Consider the following 19,336-nt stretch of genomic DNA (forward strand, 5'->3'; position numbering starts at 1 on the left):
TTAAAATACATGTTGCAGTCTTAAAATATAATCCTAGATTGCCTCAGGTGTATGACCTTTATGAGGAAACAGAGTTTGTGCTTGATTCATAACTTTATAGAGACACATCCCAACTCACTGTTGATCATTACATCACTCTGCAGGAAAAGGGAGAGGTATAAACATGCTTTGTGTTGAAATCGACCAATTACAATTGCGTCAAGTTCACTAGAACCAAAAGAAGTCTTATTATGCTATAAAGTAATATCTTCAGCCAACATTTGAAATTATCCACTGAACCTAGACACTCTTCCCAGATCTCACTAGTTTACTGCCATAATAGTGAGCCGAACAGCAAAATAAGGACATCATTGTCAGAGTGTGTTAATCCATTAGGAGAACCCAAAGAGACTGCAGTGGCAAGACATGCACAAGAATTATTCTTTTGAAACCATGTGGATGTTGGTGAAACAGGGGGTACTGGTGGGATAATGTTATTCAGCAGAATTTCCACTACATTTGCCTCCATTGTCCCCAATGCTATGGATACCCAGTGGAAGTGGGGCCCATCTCAATTTTAAAGGCTCTTTCCTTCTGGCAATAAGTTACCTCAGGGTCACCGGCTTATTTGGAAACAGAACACTTTTTTGCTGGTGCAGCCAGTATTCCAATGATGTGGCATTACTCACAGTCAAATTCCTCCCCTCCACACCAAGCAGGCACCTCCACTGTGCCACAAATGGTGCAAGCGCCCACCCAATTAATGAATTGCCCCTGATCCCAGGAACCAGAATGGGGAAGGGGAGCAACGCACCAGAGGCTAGAAGTTCCACTTCACCATTGTTAGGGCAACAGATCAGGCCATACATATTCTTGGGGCCTTTGATGATGAAAACAAGGAAAGAGAGGTGAAAGAGGAAAATGGAGAGAAGAAGAAGTAAAAAGCAAGAGGAGAGAGAGAAACAGAGTAGGGTTAATAACCCTTCAGGATTGTCCTACAGTCTCCATAAATTAAAGTTTTATCTCCCAGACATTGCTGCAAGCAACCCAGGAGAAAAATGATAAGGCCATAAAAAGTTATGTCTTTTTTCTATTTTCTTTGACCACTTATGCTTATTAGCTTTAAAATTACTGAAGATAGTTTTTTTAAAAACTGAGTCAAAAATCAACCAATTGGGTAATAAAGAGTCTATTCATTTTCCAATTGGTGTGGGAAGGTGGTGCGTCATGAGGATGGATATATCAGTGACCAAAGGGAGAGTGTGGGGGCAGGACAGTGGAAAGTGCGGGGGGGGGGGGGGGGGGGGGTTCATGTGATGGAACGTGCAGGAATATGTCCACCCAGAGGTTGCAATCCTGTTACGCAGAAGGACAGGATGAGGTGAGAGAAATATCCAATTACCCATTCAGGGACATACCATAAATCTGCCTCTGGAAAGTCATTCCAGAAAGAATGAATTTCTGGTACTTTGTGGAAGGTGATGTGAGGAATTGTTGCAGTTGATGTGTGGAGCTATCTTCAATTACGATTCTCATTCTCTTTATTTCCTCAAATATCCTCTGTCACATGAAAGATTCATTCAACTCAGAACTACAAATCCATATTTTTATTTTATTGTTTGCACAACACAGCTGCTTGCCCACATTTTCAGTAGTTTGACACTTTCTGATGTTCATCATCACAGTCATTTACATATAGTTAGTATTTATACATAATCATTTCACCAGTTCTATGTAGCCACTAATCTTAGTAATGTAATTAATGTCCTGGTATCATGTACTGTACAATCTAGGCATACAAAGGATGTTACTTTGCTACCCAGTACGTAACTAAGACAGTATGGTTTATTTACATCCAAAACACCCTGTCAGATTCATTACTCGCAGCCTGTACTGTCTCCTAGAGACAAATGTAGAGCCATGCGGGTCTTCAGAATCTAAAACAAGAAATTATTGTATATTTTAACCATATTTATCCTAGACTCCATGTCCAGGTTAATTAAACAAAAGTATTAAACAATAAATAAAATAGGATTTAAAATAAGGCAACAATATAAACAAAATTAGAACTAGTTGATAAAAATATATGAAGACATAAACTGTGCTCCTGTTCAGAAGGTTCTGGGATTTGGACATTATAGTTTCAGTCATGGAAATACATTGACTAATACATCCTTGCTGTTGTTAAACTTATTCTCTGTGTGATGCAGTATTTCCTTCCCTACATTCAATTAATTTATAAGGTTGCAAATCTGAGTGTTTTGAAATAAGACAGAATTTTAAAAATTGTTATGCTGGCATCACATTTCACAGTGGTATTAAACAGGGAAAATAACAACCTATTGTTACTATTTTGTATCTGTCCTATTTGTATGTCCTTTATATTAATGGACTCTATATGGCACAAGTTTGTGTGAAGCCCGAATCCCATCATACCATAGCGATGTGCACAGTATGAGCTGATACATGCTTACACTCTGTTAGCTGGGAAGAGGTTTGAAAAGACATAGGGAAAATTTGGATTTTTACTGCCGAAGCATTACCTGGGTGGACTGCAGAAAGAAAAAGCAGGTGGGGAGGAATGCATGCCCCATAACACAGCACACCTGAGTTTTCTTTTAAAGGATGGAAAATCTGACAGACTCTGTTCTAGGCATGCAACCCTCTCTGCCTGGTTTTCCTCTCTGCACTCTGCTCAGGTAATGCTTAACACACAAGTGATGAAGACAAAACTCTATGCCATGTATTATGTGACAACGTCTGAATCAATCAAGATCTAAAGAATAAAGCGTTTGGCACTCCTTAGCCAGAAAATATGGCATAAAGCATGTCTTTTTTCAAGCTGATTGGATCTGCTTAATGAAATTGGGGAAAGACTTGAGTGTGTGAAGGCTGAATTATAAAAATTTACTCCTAAGTACCCTATTAATCAGATACTGTACGACTCATATGATACATTGTGTGAACATGTCCATACACACTGCGTTCAAGCGTGTAATAATGTAAATACAATGCACTATGCAAATAGCGAAATTGATTACATACTAATTATTTACCATCTGCTATCTTCACAGATTGAGGAAAACTTACTCAGCCATTAATTATAACCAAGGAGAACCACATGCCTGTGCACCACACTTGAAGTAGTGAGAAGCTCAAATACACATAATTCAGAAAATGTTGACACTAATGAGGGTGCCAAAAGACAAGGTCAGGGTAAGGAAGGGTGGCAGTGACATTGAGAGGCCAGCTGATTCACGCCGAGCATGTTGTATGTCCTACTGAGCTCAATAGGAAAAGACCACTGTGTAAGGTCCCCCCACCCCCCAACCCACCAAGGTGAACTGAGGGGCTGGATCCATGGAAAACCCCTCGAACTGTGGCCAGAAAATATTTGTTTGCTGTAAAATGTACATGGCATGTCAAATGAAATGGAAGGGTTGTGAGGCATCTCACTCCTGTATTGAAGGAAACTGATCTCCTTTGCACTCTTTGTATTGTTTGACTTTGTGCTTTTTGGAACTGTTTTGTAATGTATTTTTTTACAGATTTTATGAATAAAGTATATTTTGGGAAAAAAAATGTTGTATGTCTTACTGAGCTGTATTGAGATTAAGGCTGAAGAGGGTCTGATTTCAAGTGGAGGCAACAGCAGCAGAAACACTGGGTGAGATTTTAACTCATTCAAAACCCACCCACTCACACAGAGTTAAAATCAAACCCATTGAGTTGTCATTTACCTCCTTTTGAATGAGAATAGAATGTGGTTTGGTAGTGGGAGTAGGAAACACAATATCCAGATTTGCCATGACAGCTCCTCCATGAGTGATGTCAGGGATCAATGGTTGTACAGCAACCTGCCATTAAGCAAACAGCAATACCAGTGGACACCTTAGCTCTGCAGGCCATTGGCACAGAAGGGGACTTTTTCAAAAAGCTGCACTGCTGTTATGGAGGCTTTGGGCTTCTGACTTTCAGTATTAGCTGGCTTCAAATTACTTGGAGAATAATGCTGGCAACTGGGGATAGATGCCCACAATTTTATGCTTACACTCACTGATCAATGGCCATTGTGGAAGAGGGGTCCTTCTGCAGTGGCATGCATAGAGTAGAATATGTATTTCCAGTTGGCACACATATCAATGGCAGTTCTATGCCCTTGTGTAGCCCTGTACATCAACATAAGTACTGCCTCAGAAATTACTGAGTCCACTGCAATAAATGTACTTATAAGGTCATTCAGATTTAGCCTCACATGCAGCCATCCATGAGTTATTCATTATGGGGAGCACATAATAGGGCATATTTACCACCAGTAAGAGGCTCACAACACACGAGGCAAATTGACATTAGACATTTTCACCACTAGCACTGAAGATTATATTCTGTGCAGTCTGTCATTCTTTAATTGTGTAGAAATTAAAGTGTCGATTGTTTAAAGGGCGAACACAACATATGCAATATATGGGAAAAATAAACATGGATCCCAAAGAGCTGTTCTATGGCAGTAAATAAGTCTAAAGCAAAATAATTAGTTCAATTAAGGAGCTCACTGCAAGAACTGGCCATTAAGATTTTTATGTCCCTGTCTCCCTGCCTGTTGTGACAAATTGACTTCAAAATACTCATCCTCGTTTGAAGATCTTTCCACGGCTTCACTTTATCTGTGTGACTCTCTCCAGCTGTACATCCCTGCTTGCATCCTCTGCTTCTCCAACTCTGCATTATTCAATTGGTGGCCACTCTATCAATCATTAACTCTGCTATCCTTTGAAATTATTCTCAAAAATTGTTTTGCCTTTCCACTTCACTTCAACCTTCAAATGTCTCTTAAATTTTTTCTTTGATACAGCATTTGTCCTACTAACCTGAATTTTTTTCCTTTTTCTCTGCTCAGTGTCTACATTTTACTATCTTGTAAAGTACTCTTGATTGTTTTTGTTACATGAAGAGTGATATAGAAATGTAAGTTGCTTTTGGTGGTGTTAGTATAGTTCTTGCTGAGGTATATGTGGCAGGGTGTGTGACAATAAAGGGGTTCTTTACCACCTCAATGCAGCAGTATATGGCAGATCAGCTGACTCCTGAGATGTTCTCTATGGATACTGCGAAAACCCTTGTGATAGAAAAGTTGTATACAAGGCAACATGCACTGCAGACAGTTGGCTGCTCCTACATATCATCATGAAACAGGTGGCAGACATCAGTCACAATCCCCCTGCTGAACCTGACTCTCCTCAATCATAGCTTCTTTGTCACACCCAAGTAGCTGACTCTATTGCAGTGGCCACAGTGCCTGGGGTAATATTTACTACAACTCATGAACCTCCCATGCCTTCTGCATTCCTGGACATCCTGTACTTTCTCTTGTTAATCCTCCTTCTTCACCATGTTATACTAAATAATGGTTGCTACATCATGGACTGAAGTTTACTGGCCCCCTGACATCAGGGGTCGTGGCGTGGGAGCCCGGAAAATGCCTTTAGGAGAGACCCGCCACAGGCCCCGATGGTGGGAAGACCCCGCCCCATATTACCAGCTGCAGCGAGGACTCGTGGCGGCCCCCCCACCTCTTGGCAACGGGAGCAGGATCTAAATATTTAAATGAATGTAAATTAATGAATCAATGACCTACCTGCTCCCATCTACTGTCCTGCTGCGATATTCAGGTAGGTTGCCAGAATTCCTGCGCCTTCGGAGATCCGAGGCGGAACATTAGTTGGGAGGGGGGAGCAGGTAGGTTTTCAGAGCGGGGTAGGGGGGAGAGCAGGGTTAAACATTTCTGATTGGTCCAGGGGGTGATGGGAAGGGATTAAGTTCATAGTTTATAAACTCTGGGGGGGGAAGGTCGGGATCGCAATGTAACCTTTTTTGGGGAGGGAGAGGGCAAGTAATAAATGGTTTGGTCATGGGGGGTTGAGAGAGAGTTTGAATCTCTTATTAAATATTTTGAATTAAATTTATACTGCCTGTAACTTTAAAAATTAAAATTCAATGGAAGGGCTTGAAGCCCTTTAAAAATGGCACTGGTGCCCACGCAGTGGCGCCCACGGAGTGCCCGCCCCTTTCTATACATGGTGGGGGGGAGGCGGTCCGCTTCAGCCATGTAAATGAGCCGCCGCGTATAATATCACGGCGACTCCTTGGAGGAAAAGCCACATGTGCAGGCCGCCATCTTAGATGCTCGCCATCATTCAGCCTCATGTTTGTGGTGAGAACATTCTGGTATTAATCGCTGCTGTCCTACCTCATACCTCTTTGGTCTTAAAATTTCTGGGGCTAGAGAGCGCATAACTAATATTTATGGGCCATATCCTGGCTCTGCTGGGATTCTGGACAAGTGAGCAATCAGTGGAACTTCCATCTGCCTCCCCCATCCTTCCCAACCCATGAGGGCCCCTCAGGCTTTCCAAAGGCTCCAAACCTTGTCTAAAATAAAATCATCTGGTATATATAAATGATTTGGAGGAAAATGTAGCTGGTCTGATTAGTAAGTTTGCGGATGACACAAAGGTTGGAGGAGTTGCGGATAGTGATGAGGATTGTCAGAGGATACAGCAGGATATAGATCGGTTGGAGACTTGGGCGGAGAAATGGCAGATGGAGTTTAATCCGGACAAATGTGAGGTAATGCATTTTGGAAGGTCTAATGCAGGTGGGAAGTATACAGTAAATGGCAGAACCCTTAGGAGTATTGACAGGCAGAGAGATATGGGCGTACAGGTCCACAGGTCACTGAAAGTGGCAACGCAGGTGGATACGGTAGTCAAGAAGGCATATGGCATGCTTGCCTTCATCGGTCGGGGCATAGAGTATAAAAATTGGGAAGTCATGCTGCAGCTGTACAGAACTTTAGTGAGGCCACACTTAGAATATTGCGTGCAATTCTGGTCGCCACACTACCAGAAGGACGTGGAGGCTTTGGAGAGGGTACAGAAGAGGTTTACCAGGATGTTGCCTGGTCTGGAGGGCATTAGCTATGAGGAGAGGTTGGATAAACTCAGATTGTTTTCACTGGAACGATGGAGGTGGAAGGGCGACATGATAGAGGTTTACAAAGTTATGAGCGACATGGACAGAATGGCTAGTCAGAAGCTTTTTCCCAGGGTGGAAGAGTCAGTTACTAGGGGACATAGGTTTAAGGTGAGAGGGTCAAAGTTTAGAGGGGATGTGCGAGGCAAGTTCTTTACACAGAGGGTGGTGAGTGCCTGGAACTTGCTGCCAGGGGAGGTGGTGGAAGCAGATACGATAGCTACGTTTAAGAGGCATTTTGACAAATACATGAATAGGATGGGAATAGAGGGAAATGGTCCCCGGGAGTGCAGAAGGTTTTAGTTTAGGCAGGCATCAAGATCGGTGCAGGCTTGGAGGGCTGAATGGCCTGTTCCTGTGCTGTACTGTTGTTCTAATTGATTGTGGAGACACCAATTATCTTCTGTGGTCACTTTAGCTCCAATAGAAGCTGAAGAGTTAAAATAAAAATTTTTTTTAGCCAATTTGGACCTCTCCAAAGACTGTGCTGCACCTTGGAAAGGCAGATCAGCTTGGGTCAGATTGCTGCTGCTAATGCAGACACTGGTGGTTCATATCATCCCATCAAATCATCCATGCAAATCATCCCATCCCCAGAATTTTGGAAAAAGTCTCTGACTTTGGGCAAGGATGGATCGGGGGAAAATAATCATCTTTCAAATAGTCTTTGTAGGCACAGAATGTTGCTCTTTCATTTTCTTTATGAACATTTAACAAGTTCATCTATCCCTTTTCTCAATGTTTGCAAGCATTTCTAGGTATCAGCTAGGGTTGTTTTCCTTAGAACAGAGGAGGCTGAGGGGTAACTTAATTGAGGTGTACAAAATTATGAGGGGCCTAGATAGAGTAAACAAGAAGGACCCGTTTCCCCTAGTGGAGAGGTCAATTATTATGGGGCACAGATTTAAGGTGATTGGTAGAAGGTTTAGAGGAGGCATGAGGAAAATCCTTTTCACCTAGAGGGTGGTGGGTGTCTGAAATTCACTGCCTGAATCGGTGGTGGAGGCAGAAACCCTTAATTCTTTTCAAAAGGTACCTAGACATGCACCTGAAGAGCTGTAACCAGCAAGGCTATGGACCAGATGCTGGAAGGTGGGATTAGATTGGGCGGCTAGTTTTTTAGCGGCTGGCACAGACACGATGGGCTGAATGGCCTCCTTCTGTGCCATAATTTTTCTATGGTTCTATCTCAGAAGTGTAGGAATGCAGAGAGAATGAGCAATCAATTAATTGCTGCTTTTTATGCACGTCTACTTTTCCACACCTGTTCATGAACAAAGGAACGTTAGTCCTAAAGGTTTCTTAATTTACAACAGTTCATACTTTTAGAAGACTTGCAATATCGTATGTCGGAACTCTTACATTAGTCTAAGAATTATGAAGAAATATAAAAGTGAAATCACTCATGCAATTAGATCTAATCCAGACAACGGTTTAGCAATAGTGCACCAAGGACAACATATTGCTCCATCATGCAATGTTAGGAGTTTATTTTTATTCATCTGAGTGAATGAGTCTGTGGGCAGAGCTGGAAAAGTCCTGTAGTCATACATGCATTGCAGGTGGGGCTCAGGTTGAGAAATAGTTATAAAAGATCGCTTTCAAAGTTTATACATACAGCAAACTGATATATGAAGCTAATGTTCATCTTTTTTGTTGATGTAAATTTAGCAATTACTGTATTATACTATATATATTCACTTTGGATCTTACACGATTAATGTGTCAATTGATGTGAGGGTGTATATTTTTTCCATTTACTGATTTTAATGAAAAAGTAGAAACAGAAGGCAATTATTCATATTCACATATACTTTTTAGCTAAAATTAGGAAATGAAGGAAAACATAACCCTATTATTTCTATTTGTCTTAGTGATGCAAATATATTTCATATCACTCTATTTTAAACATAATCCTATTAAGACTTGAAAGCTGCTACTATCGACAGCATAACAGCATTCTAATTCTGAATTCATTCACACAGTATTAGCAATTCACAATTTCTGTTCATCCTGAACTATTAATAGTTTTACCTTTGGTCACATTAAATCCCTTTTATGATTATTTTTATGGCAAAACAGAGCTGATAGGATCATGGTTCCACTATAATTTAATACAATATTTGTGGTTTTTTTGCAATAGTAGTTGCTTCCTGTAAGATGCAAGATATTCAGCACTCAGAGGGTACTTGTTCAACCGTTCTCTTCTCTCCTTACATCTATGAGGATAAGCCCACATAACGTCCTACTCAAAATATGACTACCACATTACTTTAAAAGGACAGTAATGTTCTTATGAGGTAGCAGAAAACTGAGCAGTTCCCTCATTATGATAAATCAGTATAACACTTAGACTTGTTTCCTTTTATATATTTGTACTCTATTGTAATTAACTCTGGATTAGATGCCCCAAGTCTAGATATATGTCTGCTTTTTCTTTGTTGAATGCACATGATTCTGATGTAAGGTTCAGTGGACTATGCGCGATAAAGAAAGATTTTAAAAACTGGGAAAGGTGTTCTGTGGCCCAGTGATAAAATTAAATAATGTCAGTTTAATTGCTCTCTATTGCCATTGCATTGAAATGTTATATAGTTAATTTTGAATTTTTCATGCCCTAAAGTTATCATTAACTCAGTATGCCAAGTCTGATATTTGTTCAGTGTCTGATAGTTAGGTTTTTCAGCATTGTATTTGACACATGTAGAAAATAAATCCTTTCCGGGGGATTGGTTGTCTGAATTTGCTAAGTAAGTACTGAGGTACACCATGGACTGCCTACAAGTAACATCGGTGCATGTTAAATAATCCCATTAGCCCCAGCAGTAAAAACCAGAGGATGCTAGTTGAAATCCCAACCTAATTTTTCATTGACTGTTTAGCCAGTTACATCTGGGTTGTTAAGTGGAGTGCTCCATCTGCAACCATGTTGACACTAGGAAGAGAATGCTGTCACAAAAGCCCATTAACACTATCCCATTAACTCTTCCTAGCATAAGTTAACACAAGTTGGAAAGCATCTGATCGATTATTTACATCATCCTACAATTTAAAACAATCTTGTTAGCATTGCCATATTGAAAAGACTCCTCAAAGTCTTGCCACTTTGGCGAGCCTGTCAATCAAAAGCAGAGTTGTGATTGACTGACAATGATCTTAGAGTCATCCTGAGAAACAAATCTTTAGATTAAAACATGTGTCATGACCAGGTGAGAAAGAGGTCTAGGTTCCCTTTCAGCCTTCACCTGGTCTTACGGTAACAGGGTTTTATTTTTAAACACACAGTTTTTCGCTCCCCTTGGTGAATCCTTGTTCGCCGCTTTCAAATTATAAGGCAAAGAAACCAGCACAAACAGGCTTTCTTAGGTTTAAAGAAGAAAAGTTTAAATTTATTAAATTTAAACTCTAATTCGGTGGATGCCTATAGATACACGACACGCCCATGCTAGCATGCACACGTGATACACACATGCAAAATGGAAACAGAAAAGAGCAGAAGAAATAAAGTGGAAAAGTTTGAGGCAATATCTGAAGAGTTTTGTTACAGGGTCTTTGAGCTCACTTGTACAGTCCTTGGTTTAGGTAGATCTTGCTTTTCGTTGGGGCCCAGTATTCTTCTTAAACCTTGTTCACTGTAGGAGACTTTTCTCTCTTGGGGTTTATGTGTCTTCAGTGGATTCAGAGGCTTGTGAGAAAGAGATAGGAGCAGGCAGAAGAGATCTTCTCAGTCCAGGAGCAAACAGTCTTTCCGAGTTCAAACTGTTTGTATCATTTTTAAAAACCCACGTTTCCAAGAAGATTAGCCATGTGACTAACTGGTCTGACCATGTCTTGGATTGTCTTACACTACCAGTCTCTGGAATGCTCCTCTTACACACAATACCTGGTGGTTATGGTGCATTGTGGGTTGAATGTGTCAGGGAATGGTCCCTTGTCCTTCCAATCACTGTCTGTTAATATGCAAATGTCTTTTCCAGCCATGGCTGATCTGTTTAACAAGTCCTTTCTTCACTCCAGTAACAGTTTAAAATCAATGTTCATGACAAAATTAGTGTGCCTCATTCTTGGCAGGTGGGGGCCTAGGATGACACCTCCATACCCAGCGGAATGAAATGCGATTTGAGAAAAGGCGCATTTCATTAAAAAGGTCGAGAGAAAATATAAGATACAGAAAAAACACATACATTTCTCTCATTCATTGTCAAATCCTAAAACTTATTAAAATCACCCCTTTTTTGGCATCTCAATAAACATGTTCTTTTTTGAGGAAGTATCTCTTCCATTTGCCCATTTCCATGGCTGCGTAGGGTCTTTGTTCCTGCTGAGGTAATTTCTTTTCAGGAGAGTCTATCCTGCACTCTCTTTCAGTGCTTGCTGAGTAATGCAAAGGCTTTTGACTTTGGGTGATGGGTGTTTTTCTTTTTTCTGATTGGGGGGGAGGATTCTTTGCTAATCTCCCCTTTGTCCCAGAGGACACTCCTGCCTGCAGGTATTTGTGCAGACTCTACTGCACGCCCCTGTGGCACTTCAACTAGGTGAGGCATCACCCTCACAGTTTCTGTGCCCACTACAGGTCTTTCTTTGTCTCTGCAGGTTCCTGTAAATGCTGTGGGGTGGTGGGGTGCTTCTAGTGTCTGCATTTACATAGGAGGATGTGGGGTCTAACTTTTCACATTTTTTGTGGTTGGCTGACTGGACAGTAAGGGTTTTCATCCGGGATTCCTCCTGGAATTCCTTTAACCTGCCCTCTTGGTCACTTCTTCCCCTTCCCTTTCCAAACTTTTGCCAGCCTTGTGCCTGCCTGTCCCCTTTTGTTCTCGGCGGGGGTCCCTTACAGTTCACCAGCCCTTGCTGGAGGGTCCTCCTAACACCGATACAGGACTTAGGGATGCAGGTTTCACTGTAGGTTGGGGTTTTCCCTCAACCTGGCACATGTAACATCTCTTGCATACTCCATCACATCTTTGTGGAGTTTTGGCAGGTGGGAGTCTAGCATAACACATGGTTGGTATGACTGAGCAGGCAAATGTCTGAGAGTGCCACTTCAAAATATTTATATTGTGAATATAACCTGAGCACATGTGGGGAGCAATTATGACTTTGGATGATAGTGCAAAAAGGTAATGTCGGATCTGCCGCAACTTCTATATCTCTCCCAATTTTAATTTCTATTGACTCTAAAGTCAAAATGATCCCTGCGGACTCTAGAATATAGCTTGAATTTGGCGGACTGTGTGACTAGGGGATTAGTTGTAAGAATGTGTGCAGACTGTCTTACCCATCAGCTGATCACAGATCAGCAATGATGAAGGCCTCAGTGAAGTTCGTAAGTTACACCACCCTGTCATCCTATCTAAAGAAAGAAGTCTGGAGCTTATGGTATGTGTGGCGGGGAGAGCTAAAATGAGGAGCAACTCTAAACAACTAAATATCTGTCACATGTCAACTGCCCATATGTTATATGCCTAAGAATTTTTGCTGCAATTGTAAAATAACTATGCAGATACATTTATTCTCCTTTTCAGGCAGTGTGTTAAAAGAATTCCCTTTTGTCCGAGTTAGTTAGATTTATTCAGCTTTTTTAATTCACAGTTACTCAATGAATGGCTGCTCAGTGGCTGTTCTACTGATGATGTAAACCACTGAATCAGCAACAGGGTTCCTGAATGTTAATTAGTTTTTGCTTTATTGCTTAAATTGGCTATTCTTTATAAAACTGTTGATCACAATTAGCATTGTAGCATAAGATTTGCACTGTGCATTGTATTATATATAATAGAAATATTATAAGAAGAGACTTGAACATGATTATAGATAAAAAGGGAGATATTTTTGACCTCAGCCAGTTAAAATGAATGTGCAGCTACTTGGTTTGTCCAACTCTACAAGCCATCTAGCACTGACCATTTGGATGTAAATATCATGACCTTTACTATTACTATCACACACATTGCTAAAATTTGCACAGCATTACTTGAAGAACCTTGTCCTCATGTGCTCAGTGCCATTCACTGGTCTTCATTCTTACTGTTGTTTCTGAATTTTATCACCATTACAGTAATGTTATCAGGACATCCTCTGTAGAAAGACTGCAGAACAATGCTCTTTGCACCGAAGTGTGGCTCATCAAGACGCTCTTTAATGAATCTCACTGCTTCTTCATTGCTGAAAGCATCCCAGAGACCATCCGAAGCGAGGATCATGAACTGTGGCTGTAGTTTATCCAGGTCAAAAGACAGGATATCAGGGTCAGAGATGACGACATTGAGGTTTTTGAGAGGGTAATCGCCTAGAGAGCGAGACATTGCCAAGATTCCTTGGACCCTCCACGAACCATTGAAACTTATGAAACCACCTACAACAAAATAAAGCATCCTGTAATTAAAATGTATGATTTTATTATTATATTGTAATATCGTACCATTGTAATAATAGGAATAAGTCTGTAAACTTCCTGATTGTATCATGGTGTCATGTGATTGCTATGGATCAGAACCTAATATTGGTCCAGCTATAGACCAATCAGGTTGTAAGATAAAATTAAGCACTTTCCACTTCAACTTACTTAAATTTTCACTTACACTTTATAAATAATTACAATTATTGAATTTATTTACTTATTAGATTTTTGTGTGGAGGTGCAATAATTGTCATCTGTGTTTAGAAACATAGGAATAGGAGTGGCCATTTAGCTCCTCGAGCCTGTTCTCCCATTCAATGACATCATGGCTGATCTGCGACCTAACTCCACGTTACCCATCACTGCCCCATACCTTTTAATATCTTTGGTTAACAAAGGTTCATCAATTTCAGGTTTTAAAAACTGATCTAGCATCAATTGCCATTTGTGGAAATGAGTTTCAATCTTCTAACACCCTTTGTGTGTAGAAGCATTCCCTAATTTCGTTCCTGAAATGTTTGTAATGTTTCTATTTTTTATACTATGCCCCTAGTCCCAGACTCCCAACCAGCAGAAATAGTTTCTCTCCATCAAACCTATCTGTTCCCCTTAATGTCTCGCAAACTTTGATCCAATCACCCCTTAACCTTCTAAATTCCAGAGAATGGTATGGAATCTGATATTGATCTGATTAGACCCCGTCAAGAATTAATCAGGAGAAAGTACCCATGATGAATGACAGGAGAGATCTTGTGGTTGTATAGGGCTGGATTTTGTTTCCAGCCCGATGTCGGGTTTCGTGGCGGGGTGTGGGGCAGAGAATCGGAGTGGCAGCAGCTGCTATGCAGCCCAATGCTGGGATTGCTGGGCTCGATATTCCCGGCGGCGGTGAGGCTCCTTGGCAGCACCTCCGCCGCTCTGTGATGGGACAGTACTTTACATATTTAAAATATCTCTCCACATAAATTTAAATTTAATTCCCCATGATCATCCCTTCAGTTCCCAATCTTGAGCATGTTGTGCAGCACTCACACGCCTTCACTTTCCTGTCCAGGAGAAGGTGGCATCACTGAGGTGGGGAAGGGGGTCAACTCTGCATTATTTCGTGTGTGGGGGCGGACGGGGTCAACTATGCATTATTTTGAACTATTTGCTGGGCTAGCAGCCTTTTAAAAATGGCGTCAGCACTTGCTCTGGCATCAGGTGACGCTGTGAACAGCATCGCCAATGCTGCCCCTGCCATGTGATGGGGGGGGGGGGAGGAGGGGGATCGCTGTCAGTATGTTAAGTGGCTGCCCGCCACAGCTCCTGTGCCAGCCACCATTTTCTGCACCTGCCACCAGGAGCGACGGGAGGACAACAAAAGCTGGACCATAGTTTCCATGCAGCAGTTAGTTCACCAGAAAGGGCCATTCATTCACTCATTTCTAATAATATAATGATGGATTGATGAAGTATTGAACATACCAGACAAATTTTTATTTAAAATTTTATGTAACCGTACAAATTTTCTTACAGGCAGGAAGTGCACACTCATTATGAGACAGAAGTGCACAACCAGCCATATTGGTAAAGATCAAAAAATCGCCATTCAGTGCCCAACTCAAATAGGTGTTAGGCCCTTTGGACATTCAAATAATGGATTTAACACTTGTTTGAGGCCCCCACTGCAGGAATGGCTTGCCCAGGTCTACATGCAACCTAACAGGAAGTCCTTAAATCGACCTTAAAGGAACATCATAGAAAAAGTATACCTCAGAGGTAGGCCATTAAGCCCTTCGTACACTTTCAAAGAGCTATCCAATTAGTCCAACTCCCCTGACCTTTCTCCATAGCTCTGAAAATATTTCCCTTCAAGTACTTATCTAATCGCCTTTTGGAAGTTAGAAATGCAGCACTCTCCCCAGCCTTTCAGGCAGTGCATTCCAAATCAAAACAATTCGCTGTGCAAATTTTTTTTGTTATCTTGCCTCTGATTCTTTTACTTTAAATCTGCATCCTGTCATTACTGACCCTTCTGTCACTGGAAAAATTTCCCCTTATTTACTCTATCAAAACCCTTCATGATTTTGAACATCTCTATTAAATCTCCTGGTAACCTTCTCTGCTCTAAGGAGAGCAACCTCAGCTTCTCTAGTCTCTCCACTGAAGTCCCACATCTCTGGTATCATTCTAGTAAATGTCCTCCACATCCTGTCTAAGGCCTTGACATTCTTTCTGAAGTGTGGTGCCCAGAATTGGACACAATTGTGGCCTAAAATTGTAAAGGATTAGCATAATTTCCTTGCTTTTGTACTCTATTTCTCTGTTTATAGAGCCAAAGATCTCATATGCTTTTTTACTAACCTTCTCAACTTCTTGCGCCATGTTCAAAGATTTGTGTACATATAATAGCAAGGTTTAAGATATCAGTTTTTTGAATGCATGGCACCGTCAGCCATTGCAACTTGCCTACCCCACCCCACCCCACCCCCCACCATTGATGCCACTACTTTCCCTCTCGATTGCCACAACTACCTCTCCTTCGGCCACTACTTCATTTTTACTTGATTGTGCCCTTTCTTGGTCTCCCCTGAGGGCCATTCCTGACATCACAGTAGCCTAATCTTTAATTGTGCTTCACCGACAAGCTGCCAGTTACCGTCCACAACTTGCCAGCACAATGGTTATGAGGCACAAGGCCCAATATCAGATGTGTCTAGGCCTTACCATTTAGGCACAGGGATCGAACTATGGTACCATCACACTGCCAACAGTACTGATACACAACAGCATCAAGGATGATAATGAAAAGGCATCCTATGATATTTTGCACTGATTTTAGCTTTTTCAGAAACACAATACTCATTTGATTTTTTTCTTTTCCCATTACCTGCTCGTTTTATCCTCTTTCTTTCCTTCAACTGATAGGGCTTGTGATCATGTGAAAGGGGAACTGCATTTCCCTCTTTGTCGCACAGTACACCACGAGAATCTCCAACATTTGCAACAGTTAGCTCTTTGTCTGATAGCAGTGCAATCAGACATGTTGTTCCTGTAAAAAAAATACAGATGTTATTATCAGAAAGAAATGAAGAAAACTTAGCAGTTTTAATATAGTAGTTTTCTGCACTACGGTTTACTACCATCATGATAGCTCCAACACGAGCCAATCTCATTACTTTTTGACTAGTGTAGAATAAAAACAATTTCAAAAGACTGTGTGGCCTTTACTATCTGCTGCTGCTGGACAGTGCTTGGTGTCTGCTTTCCCACTGAGTCAGGTAACATTGTGCATTAAATACTCAGTAATATTATGAGGTGCTTTTTCAAGATTTCAAAACCTTGTACCAACAGAACACTTCAAGCTATACTATAATTATTGGAAGGAATATAAAGATGTCATCTTTACACAGAGAACCGATTTGTGCACATTGTAATGTATAAAAATATACAAGATAAAATACCTCTGAAGGCTTAATTACCATTTATACTAACATACACTTGACTGCTTAATTTCATTTACATTAAACAGCATTTTGCTGAGCAAATACTGATTAGTTACATGGTTTGTCACCATTTAGATAACTTTACTTTATTTGAAGTAGCTCCATTATTCCAAGTAACTTATAATAAGTTAATGAGCAAAGTTTGTTTTGAGATTTTGCATTTGATAAATGTCAAACGCATATTCGACATGCGGAGAAAATGATCTAAGCATGATTACTTTGTGGAAAATATATTTATTGAAAGTCAAATACTGCTTTGTTATTTACTCCAAACATATACTTTGCACCTGAAATAGCAGAACAACAGTAACTGTAATATTACTTTATCAATGTATAGTAAAATACTAAATAATACAGGATACCGCAACTATTGTGTAGAATTGTACACTTCATACCACATTTCACTTCCTTTGGAATCTCCAGTTTATTTTAAATATGTGTTTGCTCTGATTATCTTTAGGAGATTTTCTTAAATGACTTATTTAACTTACAGGTCAGGATTAATATATGTATGCACAGTGTAAAATTAGTAAATCAAAATTTATTGATATTAGGGGAGATTTTCCTCTTATAGAGTTGGATGTAAGGAATCACTTGGACAAAGTGGATGGAAGAAAATTGGGTAGGTAGAATTACTCACTTGTAAGAAAACCACTAAATTTTTTGCCCATTAATTTAAATAGACTGAAAATCAGACAGGCTGTGTTACAGGCTGACAGAGGGGATCCTCCATGCCCAATTCTTTATGGGCAAATGCTATAAAAAGAAAATATGCCCTAATATGTATAAGAAGACTTTGGCAGTCTAACAATGTAATAGTGAAGACATTAATACTAAACTGGTTTATATTCCAAGATATTGAATGTACCATAATCTCAGTTCAAAAATAACTTTACATTTTCCAGATTACTTAGAGTAGTCTATCACTAATGTGTGATATATCAGAGCATGTAGTATTAGATACAAAGAATTGACTAATGTACAAATATTTTTTTTTCTGTAGTTTGCTGTGACTTGACCAAACATAAGAAGTGACCAAATTTTATGTACAAGAATGCTTTACAAGGTCAAAAAACTGATGAGTGCTGCAAACTGATTTTCACAGATAAGAGAAGCCTTGGACAGGAACATCTGCGACAGCTACGAGAAAAGCAAGAACATCTTCAAGTCTGGCCTTGAGGCACATGAGCTATTGATAAAAAAACAACTCTCGTTGGAACGTGAAAATTAATGGCAAGTGGATAACTGGGGTGGACTTCTACCCCATGGTTTAGATAAACAACTTGACATATTTTTGGGCATATCGTTTTAAGGGGAATCTTTCCAGGATAATAAGGTCCTGTCAATATCGCACCCAGGTCCACCCCCGAAAAGGGGTATAAAAGAGTTTGTGAAAAGATACTTGGAGCTGCAGTCAGGTTGCCAGTTAAACAGCTAAGGCGAGTCATTGCTGGTGTTCGTACATAAGAGGTTTTTCTTATAGTTGCTTGAGCTTAAAGTAAAGGGGTCGATCTGTGCATGCTTATGTATAATATGGGATTACTGTGTGACAGTACTATTGGATGTTTATTTGAAAATCTCTTATTAATTTTTAAGTAAAAGGAACTAATTCCAGAAATGTTTGTTTTGTTTTATTTGTTCCATGGCTCAGAACTCTGTAAACTGTTTGACAAAAAGCAAGTCTTGCACTAACTTAGTGACTCACTGAAAAATGACTTTAAAGTACTGCATAGTGAGGAACTAAGTGTTTCACTGACCAGTAGCCTATTTGCCAAACTTTAATTTGGTTATTTATTTATTTAGAGATACAGCACTGAAGCAGGCCCTTTGGCCCACTGAGTCTGTGCCGACCAACAACCACCCATTTATACTAATTCTACAGTAATCCCATATTCCCTACCATCTACCTACACTAGGAGCAATTTACAATGGCCAATTTATCTATCAACCTGCAAGTCTTTGGCTGTGGGAGGAAACCAGAGTACCCGGTGAAAACCCACGCAATCACAGGGAGAACTTGCAAACTCCACCCAGGCAGTACCCAGAATCAAACCCAGGTCCCTGGAGCTGTGAGGCTGCAGTGCTAACCACTGCGCCACTGTGTTATGTATTACTGCTCAGAAATTTTGGCAATGATTCATGGCACATTATCATTCCCCCATATCAAATTGCTGTAATGTAATCCATCTGCTCTATATTCATAACTGCTGCTTGTCTGATCTGAATATTGTTTGGTATTCGTAACATTATTTATGCCAGCAGTCCTCCTTCAAGTTTCTGAAACTGTGATCTTGTGAAGAAAAATGATAGTTTTACATTTATGTAGTGCCTTTCATGAGTTCAGGATGTCCCAAAGTGCTTTACAGCCAATGAAGTAATTTTGATGTGCAGTCACTGTTGGTAATGTAGGAAAAACAGCAGGTAATTTGCACACAGT

At 40.4% G+C, this 19,336-nt stretch overlaps 1 protein-coding gene across 1 annotated transcript in view; it reads right to left on the reverse strand.

Annotated features, from left to right (window-relative positions):
* Window positions 1-1,571: 1,571 nt before the first annotated feature.
* The window catches only part of ppm1lb (protein phosphatase, Mg2+/Mn2+ dependent, 1Lb), a 238,692-nt gene continuing 220,927 nt past the window's right edge, over window positions 1,572-19,336 (reverse strand). The window contains exons 3-4 of the mRNA XM_068042177.1: window positions 16,284-16,445; window positions 1,572-13,366 (exon numbers count right to left, since the gene is read on the reverse strand). Coding sequence (XP_067898278.1) covers window positions 13,020-13,366; window positions 16,284-16,445 — 509 coding nt within the window. The 3' untranslated portion in view covers window positions 1,572-13,019. The remainder of the gene's footprint in view (window positions 13,367-16,283; window positions 16,446-19,336) is intronic.

This window comes from Heterodontus francisci, chromosome 11 (assembly GCF_036365525.1).
Source record: "Heterodontus francisci isolate sHetFra1 chromosome 11, sHetFra1.hap1, whole genome shotgun sequence".
NCBI lineage: Eukaryota > Metazoa > Chordata > Chondrichthyes > Heterodontiformes > Heterodontidae > Heterodontus > Heterodontus francisci.